This window comes from Rhipicephalus microplus, unplaced genomic scaffold (genome assembly GCF_043290135.1).
Source record: "Rhipicephalus microplus isolate Deutch F79 unplaced genomic scaffold, USDA_Rmic scaffold_12, whole genome shotgun sequence".
Lineage (NCBI taxonomy): Eukaryota > Metazoa > Arthropoda > Arachnida > Ixodida > Ixodidae > Rhipicephalus > Rhipicephalus microplus.
Genome location: NW_027464585.1, coordinates 23,507,376 through 23,525,773, shown reverse-complemented (window position 1 = coordinate 23,525,773; position 18,398 = coordinate 23,507,376). Strand labels below are relative to the sequence as shown.

Here is an 18,398-nt window from a genome sequence, read left to right as displayed (position 1 = left end):
AAAACACAAGCCGAGTCTGGCTGTAAGCATGTTTCGCGCTGTTTCACTACTAGAACTTTGTGCTGATCTCGTGTAAAACGTCGAGGAGACCTTCCTCGGCAGTCCGGAATGTCTGCGGCACGTGCATTGGAGACTGCGGAAGCAACTTCATTATCCGACTGAAAGAAACGTGAACAGCAGAAAGTGTTAACTGCGACGTGCCTTGGCTGTGACAAGACAGAATTTGTGCTGTAAGGCGGCGTCAACGTAGCGCCAGAATCTGGCTCCAACTTAGGCTCATGCAGCGCATGTGTATTAATCGCCAGTCCTGCCGGGTTCTCGGTACACACACGCGGTGCAAAAGTGCCAGTCAGAACAAGATTTTAAAATGCTACCGTGACGCTGGCCGAAAGCACATGTAGATTCGCCTAGTTACAGAGGCATGTCACAATTCGACCAAGTCGAAAGGCATGCTTTCCGCGCCGTTCACGTCTCTTTGCATTGCGATAGTAGGCCGTTACAGTTGTACTAAAAATTCGTGGTGCGTGCATCCACGCGTGAGTCGTAATACATATAGCCTATTATTGACATGTGGCCTGCGAAAGAGTAGAGCAATAGTTTTGTGCCGCATACTACAGGCATACTTTACGCAAATCGTTGCTGTAAAGTGCAACAGCTGGAGCCGCGCTTGAATAAACGCAATAAGTATACGTACTCGTACACTGCTCTGGGATCGTAGTTTTTTCCTGCTGATTGTGATTAGTATATCCTAAGGCGGCGGAGCTCAGAGTTTTGTGGCGTTAGCTACTCTGGCCTCACTGAGCCAATTTCGCGTGGCACTGGTCTGCACATGCGCAATGATACTCCGCCGCCGCCGCACGCGGCTCGCCGCCGGTGTGCGCCGCGCAATTCGATGCGCTGCGCAGACGATCAGTGGTTTCACGCACCGGAGCCGGCACCTCCCTCGCACTCGGCCGCGCGCGACTCGCCGCCGCCGGTGTGCGCTTTCCAGAGGAGTGCCGTCATAGCCTTGGCAGAGATATGGACGCCGGCGCGCACGCCTTCCCTGTGCAGTCGCCATCTGGCACTGCACTGGAGCCGCTTGATAGCGACCCTGACTGGCGTTTGCCACTACTGTGGTATAGCCATGGAGACGGAGAGTGCAAATGCTGCTCAATGGTGCAGTAGAGCGGAGAAGCTTAACTCATTCGATCCCGAAGTAGTTGCCCAGCAAAATAAATATACATGTGCCACATAATACGTATACCGTGTGTGTGTGTCATTGGAACAGCTGTAAGCATGATAATCAAGCTAATTCTAGACAATCAGGAAAGCTTTCCAGAGGAGTGACGACATGACCTTGACAGACATATTGGTCTGGCAATACTGCATGCTATACATATTGCTATGCTATCACAGAAATACAGACAATTCCAAATACCGTGTTGGGGCCACAGAGACGGCAGCGTGTTACTTCACTGACCCCCGAGCCGTCTTTGTGACAACAGAGAAGCTACCTGGACGTTGAGCAGAAAAAATACATGTGCCACATAATACGTATGCCGTGTGTGTGTCATTGCAGCAGCAGTAAGCATGATAATAAAGCTAATCCTAGACACTCTGGAAAGCTAAGAGTAATCAGCTGCTGAACCTTTGCTAACGCTACGTATATCCTGGTAAAGCTGAGCTAAGTCACTGCCATTTTTTCGTTGTGGACGGAAATCTGTGCAATCGCAAAACACCACACCGGCACGATTCACGCGATGCGCTGTGAACTTCGCAGGTAGTGCTCAGCAATCTCTTTCTCTTGCGCTGGTTGTTGTCGCATCAGATGACAGCGCAGTGGTACCCAGATGACATTTTATAAACAAGCGCATCGTGAACAGGCGCTTTTTTGCATTTTAAAACTCCCAGAGTCACTGCATTTCATGCTGGCGAGGCGTGCCTTGGCAGTTCCAAACAAATTTTGGCGTCTCTGGGAGCGAAAGAATACCGCCAAAAACGCCTGGGTGCATGATAGGCATGCTGGCATCGTAATGGCAGATTGTGTAGCAGACGACGCGGGTGTCTCCACCCTCCAAAGCGGTGGCGAGTGGCGCGCATCGAAGAACTCTATCCAGAACAAGTCCAGTCATCCGTCCGCACGGCCGGCGTGCAACGCCCCCCTCTCTAGTCGGTGTGCGCGCTGGTTTGTGTCATGGTCACCGCTTCGGTCGTGTGATCATGTGTGTTGTTGGTGTTTATCGTGGTGTCGTCGTGCGGTGTGAGTGAGCCAACTCTCATGAATGCAGCGAGTGCGTCATTCGGCACAACCAGCGGCAAGCCGACTGGAGACCGCTGAGATCGCCGAGGCTTTAGGCTTACGCACGGGCTGAGCCGCGACCGAGTTTTACTCCACCGCGCAGCATGGGAGACAGCGGCAAGCCGACGGCGCGCCCGCCGAGCGCACGCCCCGTGCCTATGAAGCTGTTCGCCGCCTGGGAGGTGGACAAAACGACGCCCAATTGCATACCCAGGCATGTATTCTTTGAGAGCAAGGGAAATTCCACGTCTTTCTTTTTTCTGTGGTTTCTTTTTTCAACGTTGTTCTCGTTCCGCGACCTCCAGACCACTTGTGCTTATATACTCATTCACAAGTTACCAGTTGCGCGCAGGGCGAATACCAGCGACACTTTCAATTTGGGCGAGCCGGTATACGCTTAGCTGTGGAAACACGGCCCGTAAAGACGATGGTGCACTAGACGGTCGCTGTACAGTGAAAGAGCACCAGACAAGTGCGCACCAGAACGTCGCTCTGTGTCAATCAGTTTGCATCAGTGCTGAAACGACGCGGTGTTCCGCTATGAACTAACGGTATTGTTGCGTGGTGGTTATGCTCCGCAGGTTGATCATCTCTCGAAACTAGTGCCACCCGATGTGAAGATCGAAACGCAACGTTACCGTGTTCGCGAGAAATGCGTGTAGCAAGATTCGCGATTTCTAGATACAGTATGATGTCAGGTTTGGTTTGGGGAGATAAGGTCAAGTTGGCAAATCTTTTAGTCGAAAATGCACTCGCACATCGGCTGCTTTCGCGACTACTGTTGCCGCGATGGCTCGATGGGGCATAACCGATGTGTGTGACATCCGTTAGTTGCGCGCTTATCATCCAACGAGAGTACGTTTATCGCGTAACTACTGACAGTTATGTCGAAGAGGTTTGTGGTGGTAACAGCATAGCGTAGCTGTTACGACCGCCACCAACCTCTTCGATATAACTGGTGGTGGTGGTAACAGCGTAACTGTTACCAACAGCGTAGCTATTACCACCACCTGTGGGCCCCCCAGCATTCGTAGCTTGAAACTTCGAACACCCGTTTTTCGTGCTGCAGGCGTTCGTTGTTTTGTTTGGCGAATGACGTTGAGCGGTGAATTGACGTTAATAAGGGAGTGTCGTCGACCGTGGCGAACGTCCCGGACCTGGGGTGTCCTTCGTTACTAGAGTTTGCGATCCTAGTGTTGAACGCTGCCGATCGGTAGTCGGAGCTCCTGAGAACACAGGTACTAAATATTATAGCGCAGCACGCAGCCTGAAATTTGCAATAAATTCTCAGTCACCCAAAAAATCGCTCTTCTCTTGACAGATGACGCCACAGGCTCAAAAATCACCGCGTCATGGGCCAAGTATCAGCCATTGCTTAATTTCGGCTCGGTCGTTACTGGTGCCATATAGTTTCCCAAATTAGCTGTACTCCTTCACAAGCTGTTGGCAGCATTGTGAAATGTATCAGTGCTCTGAGCCAATTATGACTGAGTGCCCTTCATAAGTGCGATCGTTCCTACAGGTATTTCGCGTCCATTTAAAAAAAATTTCTTTGCTAAATATGAGTGAAAAATCTTTCAGCTGTCTCAGTTGTTTTTCATGTAATTGGTATCCTGGGCCTTAGTCAAGCTGTTTAATTATAGCTTTTAGCCCAGGGCACCATCCAGAACGTAATATCTTCGTAAAGAATGTAATATATAGTTCTGAAAAAAAAAAAAAGGCGAAAGATTGTTGCAGTTAACTGAGGAAGGACTTACCTCCCTGCCCTTCCTCATTTATTCCTCCTCCTCCTCCTTATTCTGAAAAATAAAGGGATTGAAGGAATTTGACAGGGGGGGGGGGGACCAATTTGTGCGCAGGTAAGTGTACTATATGAATTGTCTTTTCATTTTGGTAGCACACGGCTGTTGGTACAATTTTGATCTGTTTTGCCTATTTCCGAATGCGACAACCAACGTTTTAATGGAACTCGTACAATCTTTTTCGATTTATTATAATCCTCACCAGTTCGTGTGAGTTCTTGTCGAGTTTGTGTATTTTTGTTTATTTAATGTGTAAGAATGTTTATTTCAGTCATAGAGTCAGTTAATGAACGAATGGTTGAATTAGCCAATCTGATGGTTTATTTTCGCTTTTCAGTGGTTACATTCTTGATTCTTTGCCAGAGCAGAGTATCAATGTCTTGAAGCTTGAATGTTATATTTGCTGCTGCTATGAATCCTCTTATACATCTCCTAACAAGATATATGGGGTTCAGCTGGCAGTGGTACAGAGGTAGGCGCACAATGAGGTGACCGCACGGTATCGGTCTCCGCTAGTGTGTACCTTATTGACAAGGTTCATGAAGTCCGCCTTCACGATATTGCTGCTCCATGCAACACCTTTTCCGTAAAGCCAGGCTTTTATGTCCTTTTTGAGTTAACCCTTGGACGGCACTTTTTTCGTCACAGATTGATATGGCGCATTATCCATGACTATAGCATTGCCCGGTGGTAGTAGTGGGAGCAGCTTCTGGGCTTGGCCACTGAGATTTCGAAGACCAGTTGACAAATCAGATCGACGGGCTTCGTGCGTAGACTGGATAGTGCCATCTATCTACATCATGACTATTACACTGCCAGGTCGTAGTAGCGGAAGCAGCTTCTGGGACTTTGCCACTGGGGCTTCGAAGACCAGTCGGCTTCGTGCTTAGACTGGACAGTGCCGTCTATCCACTCTTCACTACACATACAATGGCTGTTGACTCATGTTTCATCTGTGAAAACAATTGACCATGCCTGGCGTCGCAGCTCCGCTCTTTGAGGCAGGTACCGGCAAGGATTCTGGGCAATGTGCATTGCTTCTATGAGAAGGGCATTGAGAGGGCATTTCTTCTACTTTAAAAGTCGAGCTTTTTCAGCATCATCTGCATCTTCGTCGTGGGCACACTTGGTAGCATCCTGTCTTCTTTGAAACGCTGAACAACTTGGCGATAGTTGGCATTTCACTATTTTGAAAAAAGTGATGCACCAATCTTCACTAAACACTGACAACAAAATTGCCTAGTTTTTTCTTTCGATCACGGCCTTTCTCACAAGTACGCGAACGCTACGATTTTGCCGGCCTCCACCAGCCATAGGGTGTTCGCCTGCTCGCCTGGGTTCGTTTTGCGGTCCTCCTGATAAGGCCATGCACACTTGCATCGTTCTTGCACTCTATGCTAAGCCCTTCAAGAATGTTTAAAACTGTCTGCTGCGCCAGCTTATAAAAACTGTGCACACTCGAAGAATGGCTCACTGGTTGCACAGTCTGAGAGGCACCTTGCACTGACACAACCAACTCCTTCGATGCCATGTTTCTGTAAGGTGGTGCATCACCACCTCACAACAAGCCTTCACAGTGCTGCATCCATGCAGGCTTTCTCTTTTAGTTTCTCTAATGATTAAAACACTCTGCATGCTTTGAAAAAGTCAGTTCTAAACTTGTGTTCAATTTCTCTGTGTGTTGCTTGTAAAATAGAACTGGATGGCAAAAATGTTTCAAGTACTATTTGCGGTGCCCCTACAGCCCAGTGTAGTTAGAGCTCTAACTTTTAATGCACTACTAACAGCTTGAGAAATGAAGTATATAGGAGACTTTGGTGCTGCTTTTTTCACCAACAATGGGAATAATGGGCAGTATGGGGATTTGACAAGTCTTTTTGCTTGTGGGCTTCTAACGCACTTGTGTCTTTGTTTATACCCATGTTTTGGTTTTGTTTCAAGTCAAAGAACTGACTGTCCTGAAGTTAGAGGCCCAATTTGAATTGGCCAGCCTAAAAGGGTGAGGTGGTGAAGGCCAACTGCTGAACATTTGTTGTTGTTTTGCGACAAAGCTTCAAGCCATGAAAAGGTAAACCAAGCCGAACGTATCAAGATAGATAAATTTGTCTACTACTATAGTGCCTAGAATAGAATATATTCTGGGCACAGTAGTACTACTAATGATTCCCCTGTGGGGCTGAAGCGTTGCGTTGCAGGTCCCAATGACACTAGCACCAGAGTTCCCTCTGTGTACTTGTAAGAAATTCTTTGACTGAGACTGCTGTGACTTGCCCAAGCATGTGATCGCTCTGAAAGTTGTGTATTTGAAGACAAAAGAAAAAGAGCGCAAGCTTGTCATGAGGCGTGCGTGCTATGCCACCCTGTTTAGCTTCCAGCATTTTTGGGGAGATATAATGCAATTACAGCGTGCGACAAATATATGCAACTCCGTTCGTACTGGACAGATTCTGAATAGTTTTGTGGCGTTCAATTTGTGTGGCAATAAGCTATTTAGTGAATTCCTTCTATAGCTACTTCGAAAAGTGTTGCAGGGTCTCTTTAGCTATACTTGGGGGCCCATAGGATGGTCTTTTTTTTTAGATGCCATGAATCCGTTACTCATAAAAGGTTGAGGCATTTGTGAAGTTCGGCAGGTTGCAATTTAAACGTCTTCAGCTCAGAAAAATTTTCTCATTGTGGCACAAATGAAAAGATCGTTCATCACATCGGCGGCAACAAGCATACTTTCGTGCCAGAAAAAAGGAATTATAATATTAACTTGATGTTGAAGGTAGGTAAAAAGTGACCACTCGTTAGTGTCACCCAACAGTGAATGTGGTCAATCTTGACAATCTATTGGTAGGAGGAGAAATCCTCGCTGGTAGACTTATTTTGCTTAAAAATAAACACATTTAACTTGAAATTGTACTTTATGCATTGAGGCAGCTTTAGGTTGCGCCAGAGACCATATTTTGCTTTTTTTTCTTCGCGCTTTCAAATAGGCGCCAGTTGGCGTTAGTGGTGGTGTGTTCGCTATCCTGCATGCCTGTCTGCAAACTGTGGAAAAATGTGACCACGGCGTCTGCCGCCGCTCATGAGAACAACAAAGCGTGTGCATGCATAAAACGGCCACTGAGGCATTTGTTTTTATTAATAACCAAACTCGATGAAGCCTGCAAAAACCGCACGCTGTTTTAGTTGTTGATTTTCACCGGCACCGACCAGTGTTGTGGGCATTCATCCCACCGAGGAAAGGAGACATAATGCGGACAGAAAAATTCTGTTTTAAAAATTTCTACACGCTTTCTAGAGAAACCTCTGCAAGGTTAGTCACTTAACATGATACGCTTTCTATTGCGACACAAAACAGGAGAGGCAATGAAGGACGGTAGACAGTCCCTTTAATATTCCAAAAAATCAGTAGACGAGTTTTCTTATGATTACATTAGCAAGTATGTGGTAGGTACCTAAGTTTAAGTGGTTTGAAATTTAGACTGCGTGTTTGTGCTCTTTTGGTGTGGTATATGTTTAAGCTATGGAGACATTTCTAAGAATTTAACAAAAAATTTTGTGAACATGTTTTCAAAAACTAATGGTGCTTTCACATTTTGTCATCACTTTTTTTTACACTTTGAATCAATTGAATGATGACGCTCCAGTGGCATGCTCTACTTTTCTTGAAACTACTGTTCACCTGTGTAATTCTAGCTAATAGGTTATCAATGTAAGGTGATAGACTAGAACATAGAGGCATATCTCACAGATGATCGGGTATGCTTGTTTTATTCATTTGCTGCCTTCTTTTTTCTCTCAGTGTGTTACTATGCGACCACCCTTCACTGTATGTTCAATGAAACCATGACTGTCTTTAATTTGAACTATGCGCCTATAGATTCCTTTATTGCATCACGGTACTACAACTATGTCTGTGGGCCCTCGCTACTGCAATCTTGATAAGACATTGGGAGTGTGTCAAAACAAATGAGGAAATATTAATAATGTCGCACGCTGCACTTTTGGTTGAAATTGATCTGAATTGAATTTCTCAACTCCTAATTGTTTCCCTGATTTGATTGATATGTGGGCTTTAACGTCCCAAATCCACCATATGATTATGGGAGACGCCGTAGTGGAGGCTAATTGTTTCCCTTCCACAGCTTTCGTAATGTAGCAAAGTGTAGTCTAGAAATTCACTGCCAATTGATTTTTGTCATAAATGAGGTGGACCATGTGACACTATTATTATTTGACCACTGTTGTTGATGTGCTCATGAGAGCTTAGCGATCGCCAGTCATGCCAGCGTGGCTCATGAGTTGAGGAAGCTAGGCAGAGGTGAGAAGGAAGGTATGATATAATTTTTCATAGCAGCCTTGGTCACCAAATTTGTGGTGCGAATGGTTTGGTGATGCTCCAGCCTGACAAAATTAAAAAAAACTTTTAGGATCGCTTTAATTCTGTTTGTTGAAAACTCACTTTCACTGCATTTCTTACATATTCAGAATAATGAAAAGCATATACACTCGAGGAATAGTAAAGGTTTGCTATATCTTGCAATGGGTTATGTGAAGTTCATGGTATTTAGACGTCATGTGATAATTCTCAACAGAGTGATATTTGACCTACAATTTCACACTTATTTCACTCGTATGCCACTCCTATGTCTTGCAATGAGTTCTGTGAAGTTCATGGTATTTAGAGGTCATGTGATCATTCTCTACAGAGTGTCTGATATTCGACCAAAAATTTCACAGTGATTCCACTTGTGTGCCTACTGCGCCAAATCAGATTTACTGCGCTATCCTGATAATACCAATGGAAATTGCGCCAGACTGCGCCAAAGTCGGATTTGTGAGCTTCGATCACCATTAATAGCCATGACGGCACGTCAAATCATGTGCACCTTGTTCTCTGGGCCACTAAAAACACAATCACGTGCGGGTTTCGAGAGGGTAGATCCACCACCGACCATCTGGTGCGCATTGAGGCAGAGATCCGAGACTCTTTCGTCCACAAACAAAACTTCCTCTCTGTGTTTCTCGATATCGCAAAGGCATATGACACAACATGGTGTCTTGGCATATTAAGAGACCTGTGTCACTTGGGTGTGCGGGGTAGAATGCTTTCCATAATCGAGAGTTACTTGTCCAATCGGACATTCCGTGTCCGTGTGGGCAGTATTCTCTCCCAAACATTTGTCCAAGAAACGGGAGTACCGCAAGGTGGTGTACTTAGTTGTACACTTCTTATTATCAAAATGAATTCCTTGCACCTGTCCATCCCCTGCAACATGTTCTACTGTACATATGTCGATGACGTCCAGCTTGGCTTTAAGTCATGCAACCTGGCAATGTGTGAGTGGCAGGTTCAGTTAGGTTTAAACAAGGTCTCCAAATGGGCAGCAGAAAACGGATTCCGACTGAACCCACAAAAAAGCATGTGTGTCTTGTTCTCCTGAAAGAGAGGCATGCACTCAGAACCCGACATTGAACTGAACAGTCAACGTCTGTCTGTTAATGCGGAGCATAAATTCTTAGGCTTAATCTTGGACAACAAGTTGACCTTCGTGCCGCAGATCAAGTGTTTAAAAACAAAATGTTTAAAAGCCATGAATGTTCTAAAAGTGTTGTCACGTACTACGTGGGGTAGTGACTGGCAATGTCTCATGAATCTGTGTAGAAGCCTCATTTGCACCCGCTTAGATTATGGGGCCGTTCTTTATCAGTCTGCGACTCAAAGTGCTTTGAAGATGCTGGACCCCGTGCACCATTTGGGCATCCGCCTTTCTACGGGTTCTCTTCGTACCAGCCCCGTAGAAAGCCTTTACGTCGAGTCAAATGAGTGGTCGCTTCATCTGCAGAGAACTTACATGTCTTTTGTATATTTCCTTAAGGTGAAAGCAGACAAGAAGCAACCCTTATACTCCACTATTAATGATTTGTCGAGCTCCATACTGTTTCAAAACAGGCTTTCGATGAGGCCGCCCTACTCAGTTCGCGTCACGGGTCTATCTGAGGAAACTGGTGTCTCACTGGAACAGTTAATTGGCTCCTGTAGCATACCCGCCACCTGGGCAGTGGCAGACTATAGAATGCGGTGTGTGTTTCAGAGAAATTACAAAACACGCGCCCATTGCCCATATCCGAACATACTTCCTGGAACTTCAACACAAATACACACATCCTGAGTTCTTTACGGATGCCTCCAAGTCTATCTCATCTGTGTCCTACGCTGCTGTCGGCCCATCCTTTTCGGATGCTGGCCCTCTACATCCAGAGACAAGTATCATCACAGCGGAAGCTTATGCGGTACTTGTGGCCACTAAACACATCAAACAAACACAACTATAGAAAGCAGTAATTTATACGGACTTCTCAGTGTGGTAACGGCTCTGCATACTCTTAAAAAACAAAAACAAAAAAAAAACCCTGTCCTCGTCTCACTTTACTCCATTTTATGCACACTCTTTACACTCAAACAACATGTTGTAGTGTGCTGGGTGCCAGGGCACCGTGAGATCCATGGCAACGTGATAGCGGATCAGCTTGCTGCATCCGTCCACGAAAGCACTGCCATTACACCCATATCAATCCCGGCCCTTAATCTTAAGCCGTCTCTCAAGTGAAAGCTCAGGGACTACAAGCAGAGCAAGTGGGATAGACACACACAAAACAAACTACACATTATTAAGCCACACCTTGGCCACTGGCCGCCAGTATCAAAATCACGTCATACAGAGGTAACACTAACGAGGCTCAGGATAGGGCACACATACACGACACACTCATATCTTTGGTCCGGTGGCGATCCACCATTGTGTGACAGATGTGGTGAAGCACTAACAGTTCTTCACATTTTAATTCAGTGCAAACAATTAGACACTCTAAGAAAACAACACTTTCCATTACTTTACCGACAACATATACCTTTACACCCTGCAATGTTTGTCGGTAGGGAACCACTGTTCACTCATAAATCGGTGCTAGCTTTTTTGAGAGATGTTCGCTTTTATCATGTCATATACCCAGGCAATGCGTAGCGCGACCTCTCAAGAGAGGTGGCTGCTGCAGTGACTACATTTAAAAGCACTTGCCTCGCAGCCCTTGGACACAAGGGCGCTGATGAGGCACTTGTGCTAGTGCCAAATTTTTTTACACATGTTTTTATTATCAAAACCATTTGTCACAAATTTTTACTATCTATACCACGCCACTGTCATGATTTTAATACTTATGTTTTTACCCGCATTATAGCGAAGAATTTTAAGGCCCCTATACAGCCACGCAACATATCATTGTCCACAACTCTAGTCATTGAAATGGCGCTCTTTTGGCCCTTGGGCCATAAAGGGCCACACATCATCCAGCCACATTTCAGAGACTGATGGATACCGTCGTATCAGGCTTTATGTGGCAGACAGGTCTGGTATACCTTGACGACGTCATTGTTTTCTCAGCAACATTCGAGGAACATCCAAGACAGCTGCTATTAGTATTTCAAGCAATACGGTCCACCGGCGTAACACTGAAACCTGAGAAGTGTCATTTCGGTTTCAAGAAACTCCGATTCTTAGGATATGTGGTGAGCCATGAAGGTGTTCGTCTGGGCCCTGTCAAGATCGATGCCGTCCGAAAATTTCCGGTGCCAACGGATAAAAAGGCCGTGAGACGTTTTCTTGGCCTCTGCGCCTACTACCCCAGATTTATCGCCAATTTCTCGCATATAGCATGGCCCTTAACACGCATAACGAGAGACAATGTTCCAGTATGGGCAGTTAGAAAGTTTCACCCATACCTCTACGGCCGTCCCTTCCACGTAGTCAGCGACCACCACTCCCTTTGTTGGCTGACCAACTTGAAAGACCCATCTGTCCGGCTAGCGCGCTGGAGCTTACGCCTTCAAGAATTCGATATGACGGTCGTCAATAAGTCGGGACGGCAGCACTCTGATGCTGATTGCTTATCCAGGTTGCCTATAAAGCAAGACGATGTCCCAGAAGAGGATGACATGGCGTGTTTAGGAGTGGTTGACACGGTCACCTTTTCATCTAAGCAGAAAGAAGACAGCGAGTTGCTTCCTCTTGTTAATTTTCTGAACGGCTAGTCTACAAGAGTTCCCAACATATTTGCAATGAGCCTGCCGTCATTCTGCTTGCACAGTGGTGTCTTAAATAAGAACTTTTCCTCCAGTGGAAGTGCCCACTTACTTGTCGTTTCGACATCCATTCGCGATGAGATCCTGAGTGCTGGCCATGATCAGCCAACCTCCGGCCACCTCGGATACACGCGCACATTGGCCAGAATCCAACAAAAGTACTACTGGCCGAAGCTTCCAGGCACTGTAAAGCATTACATCCGCACATGCCTCGATTGTCAACAACGAAAATCGCCACCTTTGAAACCAGCCGGATTGTTGCAGACAGTTCAAGTGCCCACCATGCCTTTTGCACAAATCGGAATGGACCTCCTTAGACTATTTCCGACTTCGCATACTGGAAACAAGTGGGTAATTGTCGCTACCGACTATCTTACTCGCTACGAAGAAACACAGGCAATACCGAGCGGAACCGCAGTAGAAGTGGCACGATTTTTCATTGAAAATATCGTTCTGAGGCATGGTGCTCCTAGGATTATAATAACGGACAGAGGTAGCGATTTCATGGCCATGGTCCTTAAGTCAGTGCTTCAGCTCAGTGGAACAGCGCACCGAAAAACTACCTCCTACCACTCACAAACCAACGGACTAACAGAACGCCTCAACCAGACAATTGCCGATATGCTGAGTATGTACATCGACGTGGATCATAAAAATTAGGACGACGTTCTGCCACACGTGACGTTTGTCTATAATATGGCGCAGCAGGAAACTACCCGAACACGTCATTTAGTCTTCTTTATGGCCGTGAAGTGACGACAATGTTTGATGGCATGTCGCTTCACGACTGCGACGATACAGACACCGATGCTCAAGCCTTTACCCAACGAGCTGAAGAGGCGCGGCAGCTTGCACGCGTGTGAATCGCCCGGCAGCAGAGTTACGAGGCACAACTTTGTAGCCTGCGACACCGATACGTCACTTATCAACCACTCGAGAAAGTGTGGGTCTGGAGCACTGTCCCCCGACGCGGCCTTTCTGTAAAATTACTCAAGAAGTACTTTGGTCCCTAAAATGTTGTACGGCGCCTAAGTGACACAAACTATGAGGTCATTCCTGACAGTTCCTCGAGAACTCGCTTGCAAAAATCTGAAATCGTACACGTTGTGCGGATGAAGCCATATTGCAGTGAGCCAGTTGCATAATATGTCAACTACATACACCGCGTATTTTGTTGCAGAGCATCGGGACGATGCTCTTCCTGGAGGGAGGCAAATGCCGCATTCAACCTGCAGAGAAGAGCGCGCACAGCAAGAAAGGAAGACGAAGTTTTTTCCCGGTCCTCTTTACGAGCGCCTTGCATGTAAATAAAGTGAGCTCTCCTATATCCGACTTCTGCTGTGTCTGTGTCGTGACAATATTCAGATGTTGTTATGGTGCCTCAGATATGCCAATAATTGCTTTTTAATTGACAATCACACAATCATGAACACTGAATCTTGAGCAATATTGGTGGGCGCTGCGTAAGGGGTCGGCCGTTTGGAGTATTATTTGGCTACTTTGGTGCCGTTTAGGGCACCGTTAAGAGCCTACAAACAGACAATTGTATAAACAGACACACAAAAATTTTTGTGTCGGAGGTCCCCAAAAAAGACTAGCGTCTTTAAACGGTGTCATATGTACTACTTTACGCATTTCATCAATATGTTTCGCTGTTTTACTAAGCAGGCTTTTGAATCTATGGGCTTATTGACGCGTGGACACATGCTTGTTAGTTATGTTTTCGCCAAAAACATTACACACGCAGTATCTATATCCAATGTGCTTTAGGCTGTGTGCCCACTTATGTACGTATGGAATTAAAGCAGTTTTCCCTCGCTTCTTTGTCTCCGAACTGGTTCTCTGTTTTTTGCCCTTTATTTCTCTGGATAAGACCGTGCACACTGAGAAAATTAACCGTTTTGAGTTACCTGCTTTCTGGGATTTTTCCAACTGATTCTTGAATATCTAACTGATTAGATCACCACACAATTTCTGCAAAGCTGACATGATACAAGCTTTCACTGCCCACCTCTTTACTAACTTGGGTGCCCTGACGCGTAATCAAGCGCTGTACAATGGTCGTAGACTAGTCCAAGGGTTGTAGACTTCAAAAATGAGTTGCTGGCTAAAGTGAAAAAAGTACAAGACAGATTTTCAATCATACCCTTCCTGATTTTATTACAAACTTCCACATAAATTTTGGCGCTATTTAAGTCAATAAAAAAAAGCCACACAATAAATATTAATGACAAAACTACAGAAGACCTCTAGGAAATTATAGAACATATCAATGATTACTTCAGGAGTGTGTTTTCTGAACTGGACTGTTATGAACAATGCAATGCAAGACCTGTAGTGCACGAGATTACGATTTCTCGAGAAGGTGTTTTGGACATGCTTTTTTATCTTGACGTACGCAAATCTGCAGGTCCTGTTGGGATACTGAATGTTTTTTTACTGCGGTACGTGGAATAGATTTGTGTCTTCTGAACAGAATTTCTCAAATTATGCTTATGCTTAGAGGATTATCCATCCGACTGGCGTCAAGCCAGAGTTGTCCCAATTTATAAAAAGGGAGACTACCTTGCGGTTTCCAATTATCGAACAGTTTCTATTACAAATGCTTGTAGCAAATTATTAGAAAACATTGTAGCAGGTTTTATTCCCCAGTATTTGAATGATCACAAGGTCCTCTCTCCAGAACAGCATGGATTTGGAAGGAGGTTATCGACCACAACTCAGCTTGTGTCAGTTGTTCATGGTGTCTCTGAGGTACTTGACTTGTGCGGACAAGTTGACATGCTTTTTTTTGGATTTCAGTTAAGCCTTCGAAAGGGTACCTCACAAAAAATTATTCTACATGCTCGAGTGCAGTGGTCTCCTTCAAACAATATGTCATGGATCCAGGCAAACCTACAGCACAGGCAGCAGTTCGTAGAATTAAGCAATGCTCGTCCGTCGCACATCACGTAACCTCGGCCATGCCTCAAGGCAGTGTACTGGGATCACTCTTATTCTTGATCTATATAAATAATATCTCGAAAAAAATCTCTAGTGACGTGCATGTAAACTTATTTGTGGATGACTGTGTCATATTCAAAGAAGTAACATCGCAGAATGATCCCCAAAGCTTACAGCAGTCGGTCACAGCTATTTCAGAGTGGTGTAGGCTTTGAAGAATGGAAATAGATGTACAAAGAACAAGTTTGCTGAGAGTAACATGAAAAAGAGAACCTAACATATTATCTTGCATTCCTAACAACACCATAATAGCGGAAGTTGACCAGTACAAATACTTAGGCATCACGTTTAATAACAGACTTACTTGGTCAGATAATATGTCTCTGAAATGCTCTGCAGCCTTGCGCAAATTGTGGTTTATGCAAAGAAAGCTTAGAAAAGCATTGGCGAATTCAAAACTCTTAGCATGTAACACAATTGTGTGTTCAAAACTTGAATATGTGGCTATTGTATGGGATCCTCACACCAAAAAGACATTATAAATTCGGAGTGTTTGTAAAGGAAGACTATTAGATGGGTCTTTAGAATATACAAAAGAGAACATTTCCCTGTCACTTGTAATGCTTTCAGATAGAATAAGTTCACTGGACAATTGCCATAAACTTTGTCGCCTACAGTTCCTACACAACATTATAAAAAGGAAAGTTGACCATCAGTTGCCTCGTTTTTTAGTACCCCTAAATATCTGGTCTACTAGACACAGACACAGCTTTACTCTTACGCCAATATTTGTCAAAACCAAATATCACACGACAAGGTATTTTCTGTGCACCATGACAGAATGGAACTCCATACCTATTCACATCATGCAATCGAGGAACTTTACAAAAGAATTAGAATATCATTTCTTTTAAAATTGAGTATAAATATGAGTAATGTTTAAACTTTTCTTGCCATTTGGTCATGAATTCTATGCTGTGTGCAGTGCCCTACTATTGTCTTAAGAGTTTTTTCGTAGTTTATCACCTGTGTAAATTGTTATGTGAAGCAAGCGTCTTGCACTGTTTTTTTTTTCTTGCATTGTTAGTCTTTTATGAATGCTTTGCCATTGTATTATTGTTTTTGCCCCTCCTGTGTGGGCAGCATGTTGTCCTGCAGTGTCGATAAATAAATAGGAAGTGCTCCTAAAATAATTGGCTCCGTGAGATTCGCAACGAATCAATTTTTCGAGCTCTTCACAAGGGCCCCAAAATTCATGTCCTTTAATGTAAATGTGACTTGCTTCCACTCCAGGATACGAAGTTAGCTGCTCCAGATTGCTTCGAATTGGAAAATGTTGCGGCTTCAAAATGCTCCGAAATAGAACATTTTGCTGCTCCAAAGTGCTCCAAAATGAAAGTTTTTCTGCTGCGAGAATTGCTCCAAATCAGTAGACCTCAGTAGCATCACAGATGTCATGCCTAGCATTCCAAGAAGGACCCATCTAAGTACCACAATAATCAGGACGATCTACTCTGATTGCAACCCTCAAGGGCCATCTGCCCTGAGCAAGACGTCGAACTAACTATCCCAACAACTTACCATATTGAGGGTATGATGATATACTAAATTCTCTGACCCAACCAACAGAAAATTCTAGATTTCACGTGCTCCACAGCCAGAACCCTGAGGAACTTGTTAGAATCATTTTACTATTCATAGTTGCAAAATCTTTTACTGAAGCTTTCGGGCCAGGCTACAAGGTAACCAAAACGGCTAGTGGTGATCTTCTTCTCGAGGTAGCAGTCGAACAATAATAATAACTCAACTGTCGGGAAATACTGGGAAGCATACCAGTATCAGTCTCAACACATATGTCCACGAACAGCTCACACGAAGTCGTTTCTGAAGATCTCATTGACTTGTCTGAAACTGAACTGCTTGTGGGATGGAAAAACCAGAATGTAACTGATGGGAAATAGATCATTATTAGAAGCGAAAACAAAGAAATCCCAACTAAAAACACTTCATTCTTGCATTACCATCCAGTGTTGTGACTCTTGGTGCGATGTGCGAGGTGGTCTAATCAAACAGTTTGTTTTTTCTTCAGGCCCATGTCTTTTGAACTGAAAAGTCCGAACATATTACAACGTTGCAAATAGAACATTCTCCACCATAGATCTCAGCATTGTATATTCGTCACTTCCTCTCCTCAACTTCTTCTCCAACTTAGACTAATACTTTCTTTTTAAATTGTTAGAAAGCTTTGAAGAATGTTCTTAATGATCGTCTACTACTAAAACTTGATAGGTTACATCTAAATCCTGACATTTTACCCTGGATGAAAGAACTCTTAAGTAATCATTTTCAATCAGCTTTTGTCAATAACCATATTATGTATCACGTAATAACAGCACAGCTAAAACTCACAACAAAGAAATGGAAAACGCGCTAAATAATTATTTCTGCTTTGTGTTCACTCACGACGACGGCAATCGTCCACATTTTTCGACCTTTGTACAAACAACCCCCCTGGATGACACCACTATCAGTGTGGATGGAATTTTATCACTCTTGCTTAACCTGGATGTTAAAAAATCTTCAGAAATAGGTGGGATCTCAAACTAATTTCTACACATATATGCTGAGTGGTGCGCAAAATTTTTGTCTGATATTTTAGAAACCCTTGTCAGACGCAGAAATTCCAAGATACTGGAAATGTGCCAGAATAACCCCGATACCCAAAAAGGGTGACCCATCATCTGTTGCATCCTATAGGCCAATTCCCTTTCTCTGCACTTGTGTAAAAGTATTCGAACAATTCCTCTGTTCGAAGATTGTCAAGTAACGGCAAGAGCATAATATGGGGACAAGAAGGCACGCAAAATGTATGAGGCTTCTTTGATTCGCAAGGCAAAAAAGTGTGAGTGCTACATCTGTCAACTTGTTAGACAATGAATACCAGTATCATTTGAGTTGATGGGTCATTTGAGCATGTGAATAGGCTTTTTTGCACATGCACAGTTGCTTTCTCTTTTCCTTTGTTGCCTCATCTCCATCTCCTCGCCCATTCGGCCACACGCACACGCATGCACACACAGATATATATATATATATATATATATATATATATATATATATATATATATATATATATATATATACACACACACACAATCAGTGTATTTATACATATATATATATATATACTGGTTGTAAGTGCTATGTCCTATCTAATGTTTTTTTATGAAATGTTTCACAC

General features: G+C 44.2%; 1 protein-coding gene across 3 annotated transcripts in view; it reads left to right on the top strand.

The window, feature by feature from the left end:
* Nucleotides 1-2,163: 2,163 nt before the first annotated feature.
* The window catches only part of KrT95D (phosphofurin acidic cluster sorting protein KrT95D), a 296,804-nt gene continuing 280,569 nt past the window's right edge, over nucleotides 2,164-18,398 (top strand). For 2 of the 3 annotated variants that reach the window (XM_075882410.1, XM_037418020.2), the window contains exon 1: nucleotides 2,164-2,495. In XM_075882410.1, the coding sequence (XP_075738525.1) occupies nucleotides 2,386-2,495 (110 nt within the window). In that variant the 5' untranslated portion in view covers nucleotides 2,164-2,385. The remainder of the gene's footprint in view (nucleotides 2,496-18,398) is intronic. The other variant, XM_037418021.2, reaches the window with a different exon arrangement.